General features: G+C 33.6%; 1 protein-coding gene across 4 annotated transcripts in view; it reads right to left on the bottom strand.

Moving 5' to 3' along the window:
• The window catches only part of LOC120777423 (cysteine-rich motor neuron 1 protein), a 179,081-nt gene that overhangs the window by 40,232 nt on the left and 116,392 nt on the right, over positions 1–22,457 (bottom strand). For all 4 annotated transcript variants that reach the window (XM_040108727.1, XM_040108728.1, XM_040108726.1 and 1 more), the window contains exons 5-6: positions 15,708–15,928; positions 10,224–10,354 (exon numbers count right to left, since the gene is read on the bottom strand). In XM_040108727.1, the coding sequence (XP_039964661.1) occupies positions 10,224–10,354; positions 15,708–15,928 (352 nt within the window). The remainder of the gene's footprint in view (positions 1–10,223; positions 10,355–15,707; positions 15,929–22,457) is intronic.

The following is a 22,457-nucleotide window of genomic DNA, read 5'->3' as shown; positions in this document are numbered from 1 at the left end:
ACTTCAGAAAACCAGATATTTTTCAAAGTTTGCATATATCCAGGTTCTCTGGTACAAACTTGCAGATTGTCAATAGTTTTCAAGAACTTCGTCCTGTACTCAATTTACCAAGTCGAATTTTTCCTGCGCAAAATGAGTTTATCCCTCTTAATATTGACAAAGACCGAAGGATGATTCGGAGACCGAATAGAATAGACAAATACTAGAGCAATTTTCCATGCATAGTTTGTTAAAAATCTTGCCGTATGCTGGTTGTAGATGCTGCAAGGAAAACAAGGAAGTAGAACTAATCCAACAATTTCCTCATTATTGTTCAATCCTTGCGATATCAAGGCTTAAGCAACTGGAAGATCACGTTTTCAAAAGTCTCTATGAGTTCTTGACAACAGAAATATAATATGTTTGCATTAGCCTCAAGAAGCTTTGTCGCTTCGATTCTCAAGTATCAACATGAGTATACCATATCTTCACTTATTGTTGAAATAATGGAGCGAAAGTAATCACAACCTGGCTAAGAAGATTAGAGAGTAGGCGAAATGAGTTTTTGTAACATTCTACCTTTAAACCAGAAAATTTTTACTAAGCAGTTGAGTTGAATCTTCAGACATAGACATTCTTTCCAGACTCAATATTCCTTTAACAGTATGAACTTTCGACTCTTAGGCGGTTGGAAACCCGTTTAGTGAATGTTAAATTGGTCGAAATCTTCAAAGTGAAAACAAACATAAAAAAATTATTATTTTCAAATCATCAGTGGAACCTTTAGTTGCATGGACATACTTTCAAGCCTCAATATTCCTTCATTCATTCCTTCTTTCCGACTCTTAAGAAATTGGAAACCCGTTTTGTGACTGTTAAACTGGTCGAAGCTTCTTCAGTGAACATAAACTTGAAAAATCATTATTTTATTGTTTCCAAAACCTCAATATTCCTGCAGGGTCAGAGGCTTAACCAACACATGCAAATAAAGTCTCATATATATAGATAGTGAAAACGTGTGTGTATGCTCATATAATTACGCTTATATAAATAAATGTGTAATTCTCCAAAGGATACTGCTGGCGTGAAATTATTCACCAACCCATGCTTTCGCCAAGCTTTTTGGCGGATTTCAGTGTTGACTTTGCTGCGAGACATCAGCTGGTTAAATAATACTCACGAAAGTAGCATGATAGACGACTTTAAGAGCGCACATGAAAAGGTTATTACCGAGAAAATTTAATATTTCAGTGCCGAAAAGTGCAGGATTTTGCGGGATTATTATGATATTACAGCAGTAATTGAAGATTACAAATCTTTCGAATGGTGTTGTTTATAGTTGTTACACACTTTCCACATTTCGTAGAATTTAGTTACTGAATTTTGTAATTCTTTTTACCATTTTATTATAGTAGATGGTTGATGTCGAAATTTAAGGAAACAAGGTTTGTTGTACAATAAAAGAACTGTAAATTCCTTAAAATGGTTCACATTCTTTCTTCTCAGTGATAGTCTTATTTGTAATCTATGAAGTTGTTAGTTCATAATGTTTATTGCCTTTCAAACGCTTAAGCATCACATCCCTCCCCAGGGTTGTGCGCTGGGTTTGGGACTCGCTACGTAAAAAAACACTCCGTGAATGTTTAGCCACAACGAAGTTCTTCAACATATCGTTGGTTTGCGCTCACATCCCGAGGGAAGATAGGAAACAAATGTAGGAGTCAGGGACAGCTGATCACACAAATCGTCTAAGTTCCTCATTCTTGGCAAAAGGGAATATAGTAACCACCTTCAGACAACGGAAAAAGTGGAGTCTGTTGAAAGCAGAGTATGCGCGGAGAATGCAAAGACTCTGGAACGTTATCGTTTCGAATTCCCAGCCTTCAACCGTATGAGACGAGACATATTCCACTGCTGCCAATGCTCTAACTGCTCAAATTGCTCTAACTTAAGAGACATTGGGCACCTAGGATGGAAAACGATTGGATTTTTTTACTGAATCCGCTGGATTGCTGGATAAGGCTTAATTTGATTACCACCCGAGATCAGAATGGGCCTAATGATAGCTTAAGTGCGGAAAAATTCTGAAAAACTATTGTATTAAAAACGAGCAAGAGAGAGAGAAAGAGAGAGATTTGAAAACGAATACTTCACCGATAGAACAAGAGCGAGGTTGAAAAAAGGAGGGGAAAAACAAGATAGAGAGAGAGAGAGAGACAGAGAAAATGCATACTTCACCAATAGAATAAGAGCGAGATAGAGAAAGAGAGAAAGATTTCAAAACTCAGGCATGAATGTATGGAAAGGTCATATGTGCTCCTTAAATCGTTGTTCATTTTTGTACTACATGAAAGCTAAATATCACTGTTTGGGAACTGAATTCTGAAAGTACAAAGTGTCTACTTTCAAAGCAAAACTAATACTCGTGACTCGTGCCAGTAAAATTTCATCTATTTTGGAACCAATAGATAGATGTAACAACACGCTCCTATATGGAGTACTTTCTAGATGAATAAAATTTCGAGAAGCATCTTATGTGTCGCGTTGGAGCATGACACAGGACGAAAGCAACATTAGACCAAGTGTTCCAAGAAAAGAGTGCAGAACATTTTTTTGGCTTTGTAGGCTGACTATGGAGAGGTTTTGATGTTGTCTTATTAATTGAAAGGTGGAGAAAGTGAATTAACGTATTTGGCGAATGCTTTAATATTAACAGTTTCATTAGATACGAATTTTTGTTGAGTTTGGTTATGCATGTTCGATGCTACCTGAGCAGAAATAGTACATAAGTTAACAGATTTACCCTACGAAGGAGTGAAGAAATCTTATTTGATAGAATTTTGTAAATTCCCAGCTAAAAATCTAAAAGTTTAATACTTTATGGAATATAAAAATATACTTAAAAAAAAAACTGCTTCAAGTTGCATTGAATGCGCCATAAAAGGCCTCAAGAGCACACCAAACCATTGGAAATGTTATAAAATTTTAAAGATGAAATACGAAGCGGAGAAATAATAGAAACCGGTAAGAAATTGAGCGCAAACAGTAAACAACTGCAGCAAGTTTACAGCTATTCAATTTGTAAAATATTTACACAGCACTTTATGGCATGCCAAAAAACAAAAGACGCAACAACGGCAAACACAAATGTGTCAATAAAATATATTTTATGTTATCATATAATTTTCCCTTCCAAGCGAAAATTAAACGAAACTCACATAAAAACTGCATGAAAAGTATTTTATAGCAAATATACAAACTCCGTGCATCCAGCAAAACAAAATTAAGCATTTTATGGCAAAAGGAAATTTAGTAGAAAATATCAATAAACAAGTAGGAGCTAGAAAAGACCGCTATGTGGTACAAAAAAATATAATCCTTTAAGGAATTTAGGGCATAAATACATAAATTATTGCGTAAACTAAATATTTGGTTTTATGGCGTAAAGCATTTCATGGCAAAATTGATAAAAGTAAGGAAAAAATATTTTTATTTATACATATATACTTACATATATGTATATATCATATGTTTAATATGCTTTACATATGTATATTTATCTGTATTGAAATGCAGTCTAAGAAAGAATTGTCTGTTATGACAACAATGTAACGGTTAAATGAAATACGCGCACTTTGTCGTGCGCCATAAAGTATGCTACTCTCTCTTTTTTCAGCGGATTTTATTGTGCTTCGCATTACATATTTCACTTTGCTGTCTTCTTTCTACAGCGACTTAAAAATGCAATGCATAACAAAGAAACTTATGTAACGAAATTCAAAGAAAGCTATTTGAATGCATAACATTGAAAGGCATATACCAATATACATACATATGTATATACATGTACATATAGTATGTATATGTAAAGTATTATATGTAAATACATACTATGTTGCAAGTGTAAAATTAAAGCCCTCAAAGAGAGCTTAAATCATAAAGCCTTTTTAAAATAAATAAAAAATAAGGGAAAAAGTAGTTAAAAGCAAAATAGTGCAACTCTCATAAGTAAAGGGGAAAACTTATACAAAGTACTCTATAGTATTTTGCTAAGGCTGAGTAAGGTAGATGGATGTCCTCGAGCATGGTGTTAAGAAAAATGAAGATAATAATTTTGAATAAAAAAGACTTAGAATGAAATCCGCAATTACTGAATAGTGTTATTCAAAAGGCTCTTGAAGATCATGGTTCAGAGCTTTCATTTCGAAGGTTGCTAAAAGGTTGTTAAACACTTCAGCATATCAAATCTTTTGTACTCATTTGGCGAAAATTACATGTCAGAATGAATTCATACGATTTTTAGTTGCCCTAACCTTAAAAAGGTGAGCGTATAAGCTTGATAGCTGTCCGATCATTAGAGAGAGAGATGCACCTTATCTGAGTAGAGACTCAACTCAGTATATCATAGCTCATTAAAATGGCATAACCACTTGCGATTATAATTTCATTTGATTATATTAGTATATGAGATTTATACCAGAAGTAACAAAGACCTGATTTTAGCGAAATTTAATCGAAATGTCGTTCATGCTTTAACATCTAAGTATCTGTGGTACTCGTACAGCAGAGCGTTTCCTGAGAAAGAGATTAAAAAGAGAAGGTGTCATCTGAGTATACCAGTGGCGCTCACAAGCTGAGTAGAAATATGAGTTTGCTTGCTTGTTATGCCACTACTATTTGATTATACCAGTATATGAGATTTATACCAGTTGGTTGTTCGATTCGCTACTTATCAAAGCTTGGTGTTAGTTAAACTAAAATGAATGAATATATGATAAATGAACGATAGAGAAAAAAATGAGGTTTAAGAGTAATTGTTAGTTGGTCTAATCAGAATCCTTTTCAGATCTAGTGAATGTTCACTGCGAAAATAAAATTGAAAAATTTTTCGAAGAATCATTAGAATAATAGTTTTTGCTTACTTCTTTTAAAAATTTAAATCAAAAACTTTCAACAACAATAACTACACAAGCCTTTAAATAAAAGTTTGTGCCCGAAACCATAAAGATAACTAAATGGAATACCATAATTCTTGTATTTTTGCGAAATTAAATTTCAAATGAAATAAACACAATTTATGCAGACGTCCTTCATACGGCAAGGCACAGCGCAGACGACGAGCACAAAGCGAACAAATTATGTTTCCAACAGCTGTCAGTTGCTTTGTTCCAGAAGGGCGCCAAAGTAAATACGGGCGAAGTGCATGAGAATATGAAATGAAATATGCAGAAACGAATAACCGTCAGAGGCAAAATGAGAGAGAATTTAAATTCTGTATGAAGAAATTCTGTTTTCGTTAGGTTTGGTGGCTTAAGTGAAGTTAAGGGAGCAAGTAGCTACTGTAACGGTATTTTCCATATGAAAATTCTTATTTTTTGTTATTGGCTTTAATAAATTAGATACCAATTTCGGTTAGTTCTAATGCATTTAAAAATTCGAAGTGGGTATAGGACGACAAAAGTTATTATTTTGTGAAAGATTGAAGTCCACCGTCCCCAAACTGATTTGATCTTATTAGTGTGGCTGTAGGCCTGGAAAATCAACAACTGACTAGATATTTCCCATGCGCTAAATCGTCGATTTCAAAGCTGCTTCTGACAGCATGCGATGTCTGAATTTGGTATTCCCGCGAAAACAAAACGGCTGTGTAAGTTGACGTTGAGCAACACCTAAAGCATCGTCAGGATCGGGAAAAACTTTTCAGAGCGGTTCAGTGCCAGACGAGGTTTCAGACAAGGCGTCTCCCTTTCCTGCGACTTCTTCAACCTACTTTTGGAGAAAATAATTCGAGCTGTAGAACTAAACAGAGAAGGTACAGTCTTCAATAAAAGTGTGCAGCTACTGGCGTACGCCGATGGTATTGATATCATTGGTCTCAACATCTGCGTCGTTAGTTCTGCTTTCTCCATACTGAATAAGGAAGCGAAGCAAATGGGTCAGGTAGTGAACGAGGGAAAGACGAAACAAACAGTCATCGCACTCGCGATTTGGCGCCCACGTCACTGTTGACAGTCATAACTTCGAAGTCGTAGATAATTTCATCTTTTTTGGAACAAGTATTAACACAAACAACAATGTCAGCCTAGAAATCCAACGCAGAATAACTCTTGCCAACAGGTGCTACTACGGACTAAGTAAAAGATGGAGAAGTAAAGTCCTCTCTCGACGTACACAAACCAAATTCTACAAGTCAATCATCACCTCCGTCCTGCTATATGGTGCAGGACGATGGCAAAATCGGAGAGAAAGGTTCTGCGGAAGATTTATGGTCCTTTTGCATACTGGGAGCGACGAATAATAAGATCGACGGAACAATGAGTTGTACGAGGTATATGATGGCATTGGCATAGTTCAGCGAATTAACAAACAACGGCTACGTTGCCTAGGACATGTCGTCCGAATGGATGACAGCAATCCAGCTCTCAGAGTATTCGACGCAGTATCCGTCGGGGGAAGCAGGGGAAGAGAAAGACCTCCACTCCGTTAGAAAAACCAGATGGCGAAGGACCTGGCTACACTTGGAATATAGAATTGGCACCAAACAGTGAAAAGGAGGAACCACTGGCGAGCCTTTTTGCTATGCACAGCCAATTCAAGTTTACTTATGACCGTTAAAAGTGTTTAACATGGTTCAAGGAGGTTTCGTTTTTAATTATTGTGGCGCTTACCCGAACTCGAGTAGCAAATTATTCGGTCCTAAAATCACCTAGTGTCACCAAAATTGTTAATTTTCCGTTTAAAACTCCGGTCTGGATAACTCTTACCTTATTAGATAAATAAGTGTATTCTAACCTCAGTTCTGAATATGTCTTTCCTTATAAGAAAAGTATTTTACTTTATCAAATGCCTCTCCTAGTTTATATAGTTATTCTTAATAAACACAGCAAGCAACATTCCTTATGGTACAATTTTATACTACAAAGAGATTTATCTGCTTAAAGGCCATTCTTCGAAGCTTTATATAAGATACATTCGCACCAAACTCATGCTTTAAATTACTTTCAAATTCATTGCTTAACACGCTGCACAACTTTCACTTTATTTCGCACAGATTTTGTTGTTGTTGTGTGACTTCAGTAAAGTATATTATAAAATTTATTACATTTTCTTGTTGACACCTGCATGAATGTTTAAGCATCTAGACCCCACCACACCCTCTAGTATACGCGCCACTCTTCATAAAGCCGCTTTTTCGAAATGCCTGCCATCAAGCCTTTAAGGCGGCTTTGTCTGCCTTTACATTGCCTCTGTTTATCTTTGCTGTAGTTTTGACGTCCCTTCAACTGCTTCGTCTTTCAACGGGAAAAGCGAGCCTCTCACAATTTTGCCCTGCAAGTTTCCTTTCGTTTCTTACTTCCGATATCTTTTGATTCTTTTGTTGCTTTGGTTTTCATTCTTTGCCTGTACTTTGGTCTTTGTGCTTTGCATTCATTATTTACATATTTATAGTATTTGCATAAGCGGCTTCCAAATACGCACAGACACACAACTACATATACTTATTCCATGAAACACGCAGGTACACTAACCTAAATTGCGTACGGAAAGACGCCTCAACAATCAGCATCTTTACAACAACTTCAAATGCCTTGCATTTTTTTCACTTTATTTTTATCAGCATTTTCTATTTATCTTTATTTATTCCGCACGTTACCAAGTTCCCGTTCTTTGTCAGCGCTCGTAATCTCATGGAATTTGGTGAGGTGAGTGTTGGCAAAATAAAAATAATAATAACAACAAGGAAAAGCAACCTAATCTGGTATTATTAATTCATACAAATTTGTTGTGTTACAATTTACGCCAAGCATTCGCTGAAATCTGGGATTATGCGAAAATTTTGATTAGATATCATGGCTTATGGAAGAATGAGAAGCAATGCTTTGATGAGATTTGACATATATAATTTGATTTAATAAATATGTATATGTGTGCATATATTTCTTGGAAATTTATTCGTGATATCTTTCGTAGGGTTTAAGGTACTCTTCTTCAACGATTAAGAAAGTGCATTAAATACAATAAGGCTCTGAGAGCAAATATTTTCTACATTTTGGCCCTCTTTAGGTTTCTCATAATCATAATATCGCCTTCAGAGCCAAAAATAACATGACAATCAGATTCTTTCTAAGAAAAGCAACTTCATGTTTGAATATTTTATATTGATTTTCATATTCCGCGGTATTTCGTACACACTCAAGGTCAAGTATGAACTTCGCAAACGGTTTGCGGAAAAATCTCTTAAAAAACGAGGCTCTCTTACACTTTTGTTCTCAGAACAGAGCAGACACTAGCATAGCATAGACATAGCCATACATATGTAAATATGTATGACATAAAGTGAATATTGCAGTGTGCATAGTGAATAATACATAACAGTGCATTCCGAGTTGTGACGCTGCCCTGGCAACACCACAACTCAGGTACATGCGCTACAATGAGATAACCTGACCCAAATACCCTAAACAAGTTTGAGCTTGACGCTCTCGTCCAATCCTATCGCGGATACCTTCTCACGTTAAAAGAACTGCTAAAAGCCGCCACCGATATCACCGACTCCGCAGCCACCTCTTTTCTCGACCAAGCTCAAATGATCGTTGATTTCGACGTCGATCCAGTGTTTTCACAAATTTGTCGGCGGGAAAAACGAAGTTGATTTCCACCCGTCATCATCATCATCGGACGAAAACAAAAACTTCAATTCTCACAGGCGCAGGATTAACAGGGTTTATATCCCCCCCCTATATAAACCTTCTCTCGACATCTCTTCCTTTTCCCACACCTCCAGCCCCACCATTATCGCAGGTGATTTCAATTCCAAACACTAGACTTGGAACTGCTCTACTTCTCCCCGACTTTCAACATGGGTTCCGGAAGAAACACGTTACCGCGCATCAACTACGAAGGGTCTTCGCATTATACCTAACAACCTCAACAAAGGTCGACATATTCCTATACGCTTGCTTGACTGCAAGCAAGCATTCGATCGGCATGACATTATGGGCACAATACGCGGATGATGGCGCTTTCCTGTACGCCTATCGTACTATTAACTACAGCACATCTGCACTCAATAAATTTATTCGTTATCAAAACCACAAAATCAGAAGCAATTTTCTTTTCACGGCTAGCGTAAAGGCCGCGAAAAATCTTTCTTAATAGGTTTCTCAACAAATGAAGGCCTTACGGTGTCTTAAGCTCATTGAAACCATTTTTTACCAACAAAAGGGCTTCCCCAAGCACCAAAAAAACGAGCATTCAATGCCATCATTAGAAGCATCTGCTGATAGGCCATTACCATTTGAGGTTCTGCCTCACCCCGACTAGCTTTAAGCCACATTCATGCCTCTACTAAGATCAGCACTGCACTTCCCCTGCTATGTTAGATACAAATAGATCTTAGCGGAAACGACATGCATATTTTTCGTTCACACTCAAGGTTAAGAATGAACTTCTCAAACGGTTTTCGAAAAAATTTATTAAAAAGAGAATTTCCCTCGAAGAATGCTCTCACTGTGATTAGGTATCCTCTTTTCATACATATGACCACTTTCTCACTTTTAAATTATATATTATTAGACCACTTTAAATAAGGGAATGTGCTATAAATAGCAGTCTTATTTGCAATTCGGAAAAAAATTACTACTTATTGGAGAAGAAAGCTTTTCTCACACTCCCATTATGCCAAATATATACCACCACTTTAAAATTCCGCTAGAAAAAATATCCCTGCAGTGAGAGCAGACATTCTAAGACAAAACAAAAATAGTATACTCTCGACTTCCCCCACGATATTAACGTTTTTTTTCCTGAAGTCTGTCTCTGCGAGTGTCAATAAACAAAAGGTGTGACTTTAAGCAATAATAATATTTTGTTGCTCTCAATTTTTATTCACATCTTCTGTGAGCAAATTCATTCGATTATCTTTGTTTACACTGCCGATGGCATCAGTCAATGTGTTTGCAAGCCAACTTATATTCGTCCTTGTGAAATTTATGTAGCGATTTTTCGATAATGTAGACGAAATTTATTCACCGAAGTGCATTAGCCGAATGGCAGTTAAGCGTAGATAAGTGTGTGACATACAAACATAATGGAGATGTTATATAAACTTGCGTTCGTATGACTTTTGTGATGACAATTGAGAAAAAATATTTTCAAGTTTATAGTTTTACTAGCGCGTGGCTCAATGGTATTGTGTAGAATTTCGAAATTATTTATAGAAAGCAATGAAAAAGTTCACTCACCTGTGTTTTCTTAACGCTCTGCGCTTCCTTCTTAATTTTTTATATGTGAAAGTGGTGCTCGGCGAAATTGTGTAATCTTCATCGAATTCCATTTCGATTTTGATCAGGTTTTGTAAATTTAACTGGCAGTCCTGGAAGCAAAAAAAAATTAAAAATTTTTAAAAAGATGTAGCAAAAAACCGAAAAATCACTATGATATTTCTTTTCGACTTACAAGTCGATATACATATGTAGCTTTCAGAAACAATTTGAGTGCAAGAAAATATTTTTAGCGAGATTTTTGAAAGAAAGGAAATGGTTAAGAAAAAAATAACTACTTTATCTTCTTTTATTAAACAACGTCTTTAGTAGATTTCTGAAATATAGTTTAATCTCTGAACTAGAGGAACGGTCACTAATGGTCACAAACGTTCTCAAAAAAGCATGTTCTCCAGTATATGCAAAGAGTTGATCGATGCCCTTTTGGTGGAACAGTTAGCTCGGATCACTTCTGCGCAGTGAAAAACTAGCCAAGTTGACCACTGATGTGTCTCCCTGTAGGAAATATATGGATGTACTTAAGTAGTATAAAAAAGTTATTTGTAGAGCCTAAAAACGTGGAAGAGCTTCTGCGGCAAGTCAGGAAAAGAAAGAAATGTGCAGTCCGCCTATATGAAGATCAACGATGACTACACTGCACTCGCTAACTTTAAATATAGAAAGAGTTTTGGAGCATATTTCTTGGCATAAGTGGAACGTTCGACCATGTCACCAAAAACGCAATCGTTAACAGTCTTGAAGCAGCCCTGATAGAGCCTGCATTTCTAGCATGGATAAAAGCTCCACTGAGCTGCAGGAGGATTTATGCGGTATGAAACGAAGCCAGATTGTTAAGTTCAGCGACAATGGGAACTACTCAGAGGGGTGTAAAGTCACCATACCTCTGATCACTTGTAGCTAATAAGATGCTAGAACAAATTGAAAGGGAAGCCAATAAAATGATTGTATATGCTCACGACGTACTTATACTAGTGAGGCTGAAAGTCCTAGACACAATCAGTAACGTGACGGACAACGTTCTAAGGATCATACACCGATGTATCGATATAATAATCTTTGCAAGGAGGTAAAAAATCCCGATACATACAGATAATGAGCATTGTTCTAAGTACTTTGTGCCAGGAGTTATCAGTCACACCTCGAAAAAAGTCATTTGAAAATCAACATCCATTCCTGCTGAAAAGAGTGAGTCTTAGTAGCATCTAAAAAGGATATTAAATTGCTCCGCTAATAAATGAAAATAATGGACTCGTTTCCATCTCTTAAGGTCAATGAACAATGCATTGTGGATTATCTTGACCCTATTCCGTTAAACTTACAAAAGTGTCATATCAAGTTGTGCTTTCAATTAAACTCAATAGCAACAAATGAGCTTTAAAGCACACAATGACATCTACTTCAAGGTAATGCCAGTTCTCAATATTTTCGTAATTCTAAAATCGGATTTAAAAATGCTTTCATCTGTTTTACAACTACACGTAGTTGTGTGCATAAGGGGGGTTCTTAATATTTCAATTTATTTTATTTTTCATTCTCAATTTTTGTTCATTAAAAAAAAAATTCTTATAGTAACGAGTATTGGACCTAAAACTAAAAATTTTTATGGTAACGAGTATTGGACTTAAAACTAAAATTTTTGAAAAATATCAAATAGAGTTGTATACGTTAGGGACGTTCTTAATATGTAAATATTCAACTTCTATTTATTTAAGGACTTCCATGTTAAAAAAAATCGATTATGTTATTTATTATTGTTCTTAATTTAGAAAAATAACGATTTTTTGATAAACAGTTGTATACATTAGGGATGTTCATATTTTTTTTAAATTTAATAACTTGGTCCATGTCTAAAAATTCTCATTTTGAAATATAATCGACTTGTTGAAATGTAATTTTATACGTTAGGGACGTTCTTAAATTTAATTTTTCAACCTATTTTTTTATGACTTCCATCTTTAAGAAAATCGATCGAGTACTGGCCCTAAAAATTCTAATTTTGAAAAAGATCGACTTTTTGATATGCTGTTGTATACATTATGGTGGTTTTTAATATATAATTTTTCAACGATAATTCTTGTATATGACAGCAATGTCCAAAAAATCGATTATGGTAGCGATTATTGTCCTCAAAAATGCCAATTTTGAAAAATATTGACTTGTTGGCATACAGTTTCATACGTTAGGGGTGTTCCTAATATTATATTTGTCTTCCACCGTTTTTGTCCCTGACATGTGCGTTTAAAAAATCCTTTATTGTATCGATTATTGTTCTTAAAAATTAGAATTTTGAATAATATAATTTTTTTCAAATAAAAAAATCTCATTTACAAAAAATATTTTCGAACTACCCTAATACACGCGTATATATGTCACAAATAAGCTCTTCAAGTTTATAGCGCATATTTGCAATCGATTTTGTGTCAGCATAAAAGCGCAAAAACAACAAATTGTTGTAGTGCACTAACAAAAGCAACATTATATGCGCTAATAGAAGCGAGCCAAGTCAGCCAGTTTACCGCAAACCATAGATAGACCGCACAGAACCAGCTTTGATGATGATGCTGCTGTTGCTGCCGCTATTGCTGCTGATTTTGCTGAATTATCGGCAAACCAACAACAACAGGCACAGGTACAAACATACATGACGAGCGCATAAACTGATAAATTGATAGCCTTCTACAACGAGCGTATGACTTTCTGGCATGATGTGTGGGGCAGCGTGTGTGTGTGGGTTTCGCTTGAAGTTGTTGCATTAATTCAGCGAACTGTACATTATTGCATTTCTAATTCCACCACACATACTCAGAGACACCCGCACACATACTTCCAACTCGGGCACATCCTTTGAGATCAGCCTTTTGAAAATGCACAAATGAAAATGTGATTTCAGCCAAATGAGAACACACATTGGTGCATATAAACATTCACATACACACTATGTTTGCACAAAAGCTTATAGTGTACGCTATTAATGCATATGTGTGTATGCAATCTGGGGAGTGTGTTGGGTGGTGTTGCCTGGTTACTAGTTCATATCCGACTTTAATTATATTATATGTTTTCATTCTGTAGTAAATAAGGCGTATGCTTTTGAGGTTTCTGGGTTGCACTCTGCGGTTTGGAGGGACAAAATCAATGAATTTATTAATTTCAGCTTTTTGGCAAAGCATTTATAGCATTATGTCACATCGCGTATACGTAACCTTGGAAAAGCTGGTATAGACAATTTTGGCCACGGCGTATGAGTGATATCGAATATAACTAGTATTCCATATGAGTTATTGGCTTAATATTTAAATATTAATTTATTTTATAATGGTAAAATAATTATTTTTTTTAATAAAAAACTTAAAACATATTTTATTGAGAGCAAAAAAAATAGTAAAAATTTTGCTTCTAAAAAAAAACAAATAATTATAGAAATTTAAAAAAATTTAGTTCTTTAAACACATTTTTTAATAAAAAAAACTTAAATGGTTAAAAATTATAATTTTACGAAAAGTTCCAGTTACTTCCACAATCTTTTTTTATAAAGAATGCTATTATATATAATAGAAATTAAAATTTTATTTAACATATTGGGAAATAATAATCTTTAATTTTTTTCATAAAAAATTGGAGATAGAGATTTCTTTTAAACAAAAATATTTTTTTGCAAAACCCTTTTTATCCAAAAAATATGTGCCAGACATTAAAATTTTTAATTTTAGAACATAAGTTTTTTCACAAAAATTATATACTGTATTTTATAATGTATTTATAATGTATTTTACACATTAAAATTTACAAAAAAATTTAGTTTTCTGCCAAAAAAATAAAAAAAATTTAAAAAAAGTTGCTTATAAAAAAGAGACAAATTTTTTAAATAATAAAAAAAAAAATATATAGAAAAGCTGAAAAAAATGCTCTTCCGATCTTTAACGGCAAAAAATAAAAAAAAACATATCTTATATATTAAATAAAATTTTTTTAAACTTTATTTAAATCAAAAATATTAAAAAATCTAATTTTTATGACATAAATAAAATTATTTAAATTAAAGAAATTTTGCAAAAAAAAAAACAGTAATCAAAAACATAAAATAAATATTTAAAAATAGTCAACATACTTTTGTTTAAAATTAAAAAAAATTTATTTAAAAATTAAAAAAAAAATATTATTAAAAAATACTAAAAACTAAGTTATTAAAAACAATAATTAATGCTGAAAAATTAGCCAAAAACTTAAAATTAATTTAGATAATAACAATTAAATAAATAAATGATTTTTAATTAAATATTATTTTTTCTTTTAATAAATGAACTAAATTGCATAAATTAACAAAAAGAAATTAAAATATAATAAAAAAATTTGCTCAAAAAATAATAATTAAAATACAAAATAAAAGTAAAAAAACAACAAAAATAAAGAAATGTTTAGCTGATAACGCAACCAACAAAAAAAATAAAAAATAAAAAGTATTAATTATTTAATTTATATAGATCACAAAGAAAATAAAAATAAAAATTACTAGGTGTGAAAATAAAAAAATTAATATTTAAAAAATTATATTTTTTATCAATATTAATATTTCAAAAATTTAAAAAATCATTTGCATCATAAAACAGTTAAATAAATACACAATTTTTAGAAAAGCAATAAAAAGTTCAAAATTCTATTAAAAAAAATTAGGTGGTAAATAGAAAAAATTGCCAAAAAAAACAGAAATTCAAATAAAAAACGAAAGCCAGCTGTTAATAAAACCAATAGTAAGATTAAAAACTTGGATGTATGATATGTATGTGTTACTTGGCTGATAGCGCAATTATATTAATATAATGATTAAAAAAAAATTATTGTTTAAGAAATTATTTAAAAAAAAACCTAAATTTAAGTAATAAAAAATTAGTTTAATAAAAAAAATTAAACTAATTTTTTTATTAATATCTTCAAAAAATATCTAAAATTTAATTAATTAATTAGGTTGTATCCATTTTTTAACTTTTGTTTTATTAATTTCTTTATTAAAAGAGAAAAATATTTAATTTAATTAGATACATTTTTAATTAATTTTAATAAATTTTATTTCTTTTGGCACGTAGCTGCCAGGTATCCCCGGTGACCACGAAAAAATCTACTCCTTATTCTAGATATGTATCACCGGTGATACATTGGATGATATGTATCACCTGTGGATATTTTTTGTCGTGATCACCGATGATTAACTGGCAAATTAATAAAAAGAATTAAATAATTTAACAAAGAGACAAATCAAAAACAAAATAAAAATTTTACCAACAAAACTATACATAATTACTAAAAATATGATTCATATTTTGTTTACGAAAAATTTAAGTAGGAATACTCAATACCGATAACTCCTAATTCTCTAAATTGCTAGTATACAATCAGTGATAGGGGTCAAATAATTACACATTTTTATGCAAATAACTGTTTTTCACTCACCTCCAATGTCTTGAAATGCCATCGTATATCTGTCGTCGCCGGTGCATCCGTATCGTCGATACTATTTGTGCTACACACGCGCAACGTTGGCCAGCATTGGCAGCGTTTATTGGTGATTTCGCAGCCAGGCTCTATCACTATTGTCTCATCGTTTGTACAATTCGTATTGTATTTACTGCTGTGATATGTGGAATGCAGGGAGGATGATGACGAGGGAAGATCTGGAAATAGCAGAAAGTTGTGGAAAATGTTAGAGAACATCAAGTTTTAAAATAAATAAAAATATATATATAATAAAATTTAATAGATTTTTAGCAGAGCTTTTGTATGAGAGAAAGCGCAAGAGCTCTTTCCTTGAAAAAAAAAATATTTTAAATTTATGTGTGTTTGCGATGATGCACCCTTTTTTGGAGAAAGTTGCGGCACTTCAACTGTCTTTGATCTATCTTTCAGCTCGCTGCCACAAAATGAACGCTCTTTACCAACAGACCAAATGCACACCTGCTTTTCTCTGCATAAATCATTAATTAACAACTTCTTTCTGCTTACTCTGAACTTTCTATTTGTGCGCTCTCAAGTTTTGTACTCGACAATACTGCTTTGATAATCACCGCTCTCTGTACTCCTTTTATTGCAGCTATAATGGTTTTTAGCTTTTAATGCGCTTGCCTAATTAGGTTTCCTCACGCTCACACAAATCGCGAAAGGAAACACTAAACAAATTTATATAATTTCTTTTTCGCTTTTTTGATAATGTTTTTTTTTTGCTTTTTTCTAATTTTTTTATATTATTTTTGTTCTTTTCTGTATTTTTACTATTATTTTTTCCACCGTCTGCTTGAAGTCTGCAATAAAACAGCACTTCCAGCTCACAAGCAAAGCAAATGGAGAACAAAAGTATAAAATTAATAGATTCGTAAAAGCGCACAATAAAATTGTACTAAAATGCATAAAAAAAACAGAAAAAACATGTAAAAGCAAAGCCGCTCAGTGAAGTTTTTCGTGTTTGTGCCGCTGGGGCTACAGGGCGTATAAGTGATTTTTAATTACATTAATTTGCTTTGTTTGCTTGCGTTGTGGCGGAGTCTTTTTCAGTGAATTTGGCGTAGAAAAACTTTGCTTTTGCAGAGTGAATTAGCAGCTCTTAGCATAATTAGAGTGAAAAGTAGAAGAAACTTTATTTATTTTAATTTCAAGCTGGAAAATGCGAAAAGAATTTTTGACGAGAAAAAAGTGGAAAATTTATAAAAAATTATATTATCAGGTATTAAACAAATGAAAGCGATTAAATTTAAGAGAAAACACGAAAAAAGTTAACTTTGGTTGCATCGAAGCTATAATCCCATTCACAACTAAAAAAACTTCCATGCAAGAAATTCAATTTGATCGTACAGTTTGTACGGCAGCTATATGCTATAGTTTTCCGATCTGAAAAACTTCTTCGGATATTATAGTCTTGCCTTGAAGAATAATTTGTGGAAAGTTTCGCGAAGATATTTCGTCAAATTAAAAAATTGTCTCTACAAGGATATGATTTTCTTCAGCCAATTTGTATGACAGCTATACGCTATAGTTTTCCGATCTGGAATATTTCCTCGAATATTGTAGCGTTGCCTGGAATAGTAATTCATGCAAAATTTTCTAAAGATTTCTTGTCAATAAACACAGTTTTCCATAAAAGCTCATAATTTTTATTAAACAGTTTGTACGGCAGCTATATGCTATAGTAGTCCGATCTAAAGAATTTTTTCGAAGACAATAGCGCTGCTGTCGCTGATAACAAGTGCCGAATTTCATGAAGATATCTTTTCAAATATAGAAGTTTTTCATACAAGGACGCGATAACGATCGTTTAGTTTGTATGACAGCTATATGTTATAGTGGTCCAATATCGGCAATTGCCATACATTAGTAACTTCTGAGGGAGAAAATAATGTTTGCAGAATTTCAAATCGTTATCTCAAATACTAAGTCTAATACGCTACTAGTTCGACTCAGCTTGCCACGCTGATCATTTATAGTATATCTGCTTTATAGGAGCCATAACATTTCCTGCTGGGCACTACAAATTTAGTATACCCAGATTAGACTATGAAAATCATTCTGAGCTAAACTACCACCAAAGCGAAGACACTTACAGCCTAAAAACCTAGAAGCAGCTGCTTCTCTAAACTCCCATCCCACTTCAGTACACAAAAATGTATTTATTTTTTCAGGTTTCTAAACAAGCAAAGTGACATTTTATTCAATTTCGTGCATGAGAGCATGCTTAGAATGACAGCGAAATGCGACTACTACAAAAAACAACAACGAAAACAACAAACAAATACTCATTAAAGCCACTCAAGCCTAACAACATTGCCTCGGGTACACCTAAAGAGGAATTAAAAAAACATTAGCTTTGTTTTTGTAAATTTAATAAGCCAAGTAGCTTACAAAAGCGACAACTATACACATACAAACACAAATATGTACATATGCACAAAGCATAATTTATGCAAGCAAGTGAGCGCGCTTATGTTACCTGCAATTTTTAGCAAAGTCACCCGCGCACACACACAAACACGCAAACGCATATTAACCCACATATTAGCGAGTTAGACATATTGCTTTACATGCGAGTGCGCGTGTGGCATGCAACGTGCTGTCGGCTAGCAACCTTGACACACTTTTCTGCAGTCCCCAAAGCGGTAATGCGCGTATGTATAAAATCTTGCTTTAACTATACGTAATCGCTGTTGTTGTTTTGCTTGCTACTGTTGTGTATTTTTTGGTTGTTTTAACATTAGCTTTAATTTGGTTTCTTTTTTTAATTTTTTTACTTCGCTAATTCCCTTTATAAACGCTTTGGATGCTGCTGAAAGCTCCCTTCAAGCATTATCTAGACATACGTGTGTATGTATGTGTGTGTGCACGCAGGCAGTTTAATTTGTATAAATGTAATTTTCTGTGCTTTTTCACGCGCATTCTCATTTCTTTTTTTTGTTTTTGCTTTTACGCAAACTGCTATTTTTTGCTTAATAGAAAAGTGGGCACTTAAATTTTATAAAAAATAATGAAAGTGTCGTGTTTACCTGCCAACTGTTTTGGTAGCAAAAAAAAAGGTAGTGTGACCCTAGTAGATTCGAGCATTGCGCTATTGTCTTTATAGACCTTGAAGTGCTTGCTTGTCTGCTAAAAAAGTTAAGGTAGTATAATTTATAATATCATTTGCTACAAAAGAGACCTGAACGTGAAACGATCATAATCAGAAATCTTTTCATCTCATCATCATCAAAGAACTTGAAGGCACGATTAAAGTTTTTCAAAAACTATTATTCGACTTTTTTTTGGGATAACAGAAATTTGAAGTGTTGAGAACAAATCTGAGTAAAAAATACGAAAGGCGGAAAAAAGGTTGGTTAAAGCGGCAGAAAACGCTCCAAAGTAAGAGTATGCAAGACAATAGATCTAAGGTCGCGGTGCATTTGTCGTTTATCAATCAAAGCATGCAAAGCACCATTAAAAGGTAGCTGCAAGAGTCATGAGAGGTTCCAATTTAAGAGCATCCCAAGCACCATAAGGATCAGAGCTGGAAATGTTTTAGTTTGGGATTTCTTTACCCATAGTGGTCCTTCAAATCTGCTAATAGTAAATGCTAATAGTAGAATGACTGAAAAATCCTATGAGCAGATGCTGAGTACAAATTTATAGCCTAGAGCAGCATAAAAAATGGCCCTAGTAGGGCTTTATGTACCAACAGGGCAATGACGCCAAACATGCAAGTAGGGTTCGAAAGAATATTTCTATCAAAATGCGATAGAGCTGCTATCATGGTCTGCCTTGACCTAAATAAGCTTAACTGAACTTCTTGTCGTTCCTATAAACTAGAGATTTTTAATAAATTGAAGAACTCCTGGGAAAATATGCCACAAACGCTTCCTTCGAAAGCAATATATTTTAATTCCCAAACCATATAACCAATTTAGCCCTTACATTCATAGGGTATATATAGTTTATACGAATTGTATTTGCCATATGGTTTCAACATTTCAGTTTTGGCCAATCGAATGTCTTCAATTCTGATATATTGTATAATTTTTACGTATTTGGGAATCGAAAAAGAGGAATTTTTACCACATATGTATTACGGGAGGCCTTTTTTGAAAATTAAGCAGTGATGGAATCCTTTATTGGTAGCCAAAAATATCGGAAATAGTTTTCATGCGACTTCAAAAGTTCAGAATATCCCTCTGGCTACTTGGAATCGCGACTATGGCTCTAAGTTATTCATTCTTAAGTAAACTCTAACCCATTTTTGAAACAAAATTGTTATAAAGACGTGTGGGAAGAGTTGTGTTGATAGAGTAATGCAATCTGACTATAAATTGTACAGGGTGGGTTTGTATAAAATCGGTTTTGTATAATAATCAGTTGGAAAAAATGGATATTATTTAGAATATTCCACGAAACATAGCTCATGCTTATGTCTGACTGAATTAATTTGTGTAATAATCTTGGCATCGGTGAAAAATTATATTTTGAGAATTGATAGACCTTAAGGATTAAATTTTTCCTCAGTTTGATCACCGTATACGGAAACCGGAAATATCTTCACGGGTTTATCTTATATACACTAATGCTCTCCCTCCTTTCTTTTAAGTCTCGATTCTCCTTTTCCCTGATAATTATGCAGAAGCTTCCCCAAAAATTATGAAAAAGCTGCTTTTTTATACCTAGCTTAACAATTAAAAAAAGGCTCCATACTCCACTATGAGCCAACTGAAAACAAAGTATTCTGCATTGTATACACAGATCTAGCATACTCAATTTCTTTGAATTGCCATTAAGTGAACACTATATATCTTCCAAGCACTGTAAAGTGACCACTTTATGCCCGAAAACTTAAATTTTGCATGCACTGCTCTCACACACACATATATATTAGTGCCTACACGAATATGATTACCACAAAAGAAAAAAAGCCAAGCGTACTACAGCTGAACTAACAAAACGTTGCATACTTTTAAGCGCTGAAATTTCGTAAACGACGCGGAACAGCTGAGATAGCAAAAAATGGTGACCCAAAAACGAAAAAATGCAAGAAACGATAAAAAGACAAAACAGAGAAATAGAATGTAAAAATAAAAGCAGTCAAAAACAAGGAAAACAAAGGCACTTAAGGCAAATGCGTCGAATAAAAGATGAGCTGTGGAAACCCCACAGTGGATATTAGTGACACTTGGGGAGAGACGCAAACTAGTTGGGTGTACATGAATGCTTACATATATACATATGATATTTTACACATATACAGTGCAGTATATATGTACATATAACCACACCGCTTTAATTTAGAATGTCGCTTTATAGTTTAGACTTTCAAATAAAAATAAAAGCATTCAGTACTAAATTAAGGATAACATCCTTCTTATATAGTATAACAAGAGCTGGCAGTGTGTCACACACATACATATACATTCTCACATTTAACTGAAAGCAGTTGGAACCCTTTTTAAATAGTCTGCCTTTATGGATATGAGCAACTAAATAATAACAATGACAGACAGCAGCTCAGGGTCACACGAGAGAAGCAGACATGCAGACAAACAGGCACACATACAAATAGTCTTTGGAAAATACACAGATAAAGTATATATATGAATATATGTGGGACAAAGCAATTCAGTTGAATGACTTGCTGTCAGCCGCTGAACTGCGCAACTGACGTATGTGTGTCGAATGTAAAGTGCAAAAATTGCCAAGAATGGTAATTTGATAGAGATATGTTGCCAAAATGCTGAGCGAAAATGTTTGAAAACACTAAGCGGTGGCAAATTTGTGCTTGTATGTTACGTCGTAGACTAAACTGTCAGTTGACTTGCGCTCGGTCAGCAATGGTGAAAGGTAAACGTATGCTTTTAGCATTCGTAGCAGAAATGTAGCATACATGAAGGCGTTTTGAACAAACCAGTTTGGGAGCTCAAACAATTTGATATTATTAAATGATGTATTGGGCGTGTCTGTGTTGGTGGTAAATGTGTTGTGGCACATATGCTGCTCGAAGCAAATAAGCGCAGAAGCATATGTGGGAGTACTATACATATATATAAGAGAACAGATGGGCATATGAATTGAGGGGGGTATTAAATGAAAGGTTTTGTGTACAGAATAAATAATGATATATAATAAAAAGTGTGGTATTGGAAGTTATTATTTAAAATAAGGCTGCGCAATATTTTTTATGAATTTTGAATATTTTGGAGCAATGTTTACAGCACCTTGAAGGAATTAAGCTGCAAAGCTCTAGGTTTGTATAACGCAATAAGTCACCTCTGAGTGTCTTCTAAGACATTTTTTTTTTAAATAAATTAAAATATTAAAATAACATATATTATTCAGCAATGAAATTACTGATTCGAGATGATTTCTTCAATTTATTCTTTCAGGTAGCATTACTAAGGACTAGGAGGTCTATGTATGATAACGACGTAGTATATCATAGCATTATCATCTGGTAGATTGCAATTTTTAGGTTTTTTACGTTAAATTTTTCTTGGAAAGTTTTCCAGTAACGAAACCTCATAATATTTTATTTAAATACTTGCGAAAATTTTTACTGTAGAATACTTTTACAACACTTTGGATCAACACAAGCTGGTAAAAATGGTACAAATATAAACAGGTATAAGCTGGAATAAGTAATAACTGGTATAAACTGATATAATTAAACAAAGAAAAGCGCTGTTAGGCAGCTGAAAATATCACAGG

The sequence above is a fragment of the Bactrocera tryoni genome, chromosome 5 (genome assembly GCF_016617805.1).
Source record: "Bactrocera tryoni isolate S06 chromosome 5, CSIRO_BtryS06_freeze2, whole genome shotgun sequence".
Classification (NCBI taxonomy): Eukaryota; Metazoa; Arthropoda; class Insecta; order Diptera; family Tephritidae; genus Bactrocera; species Bactrocera tryoni.
Note: the sequence above shows the minus strand (reverse complement) of the source record. Positions and strands in the feature narration are given on the sequence as shown.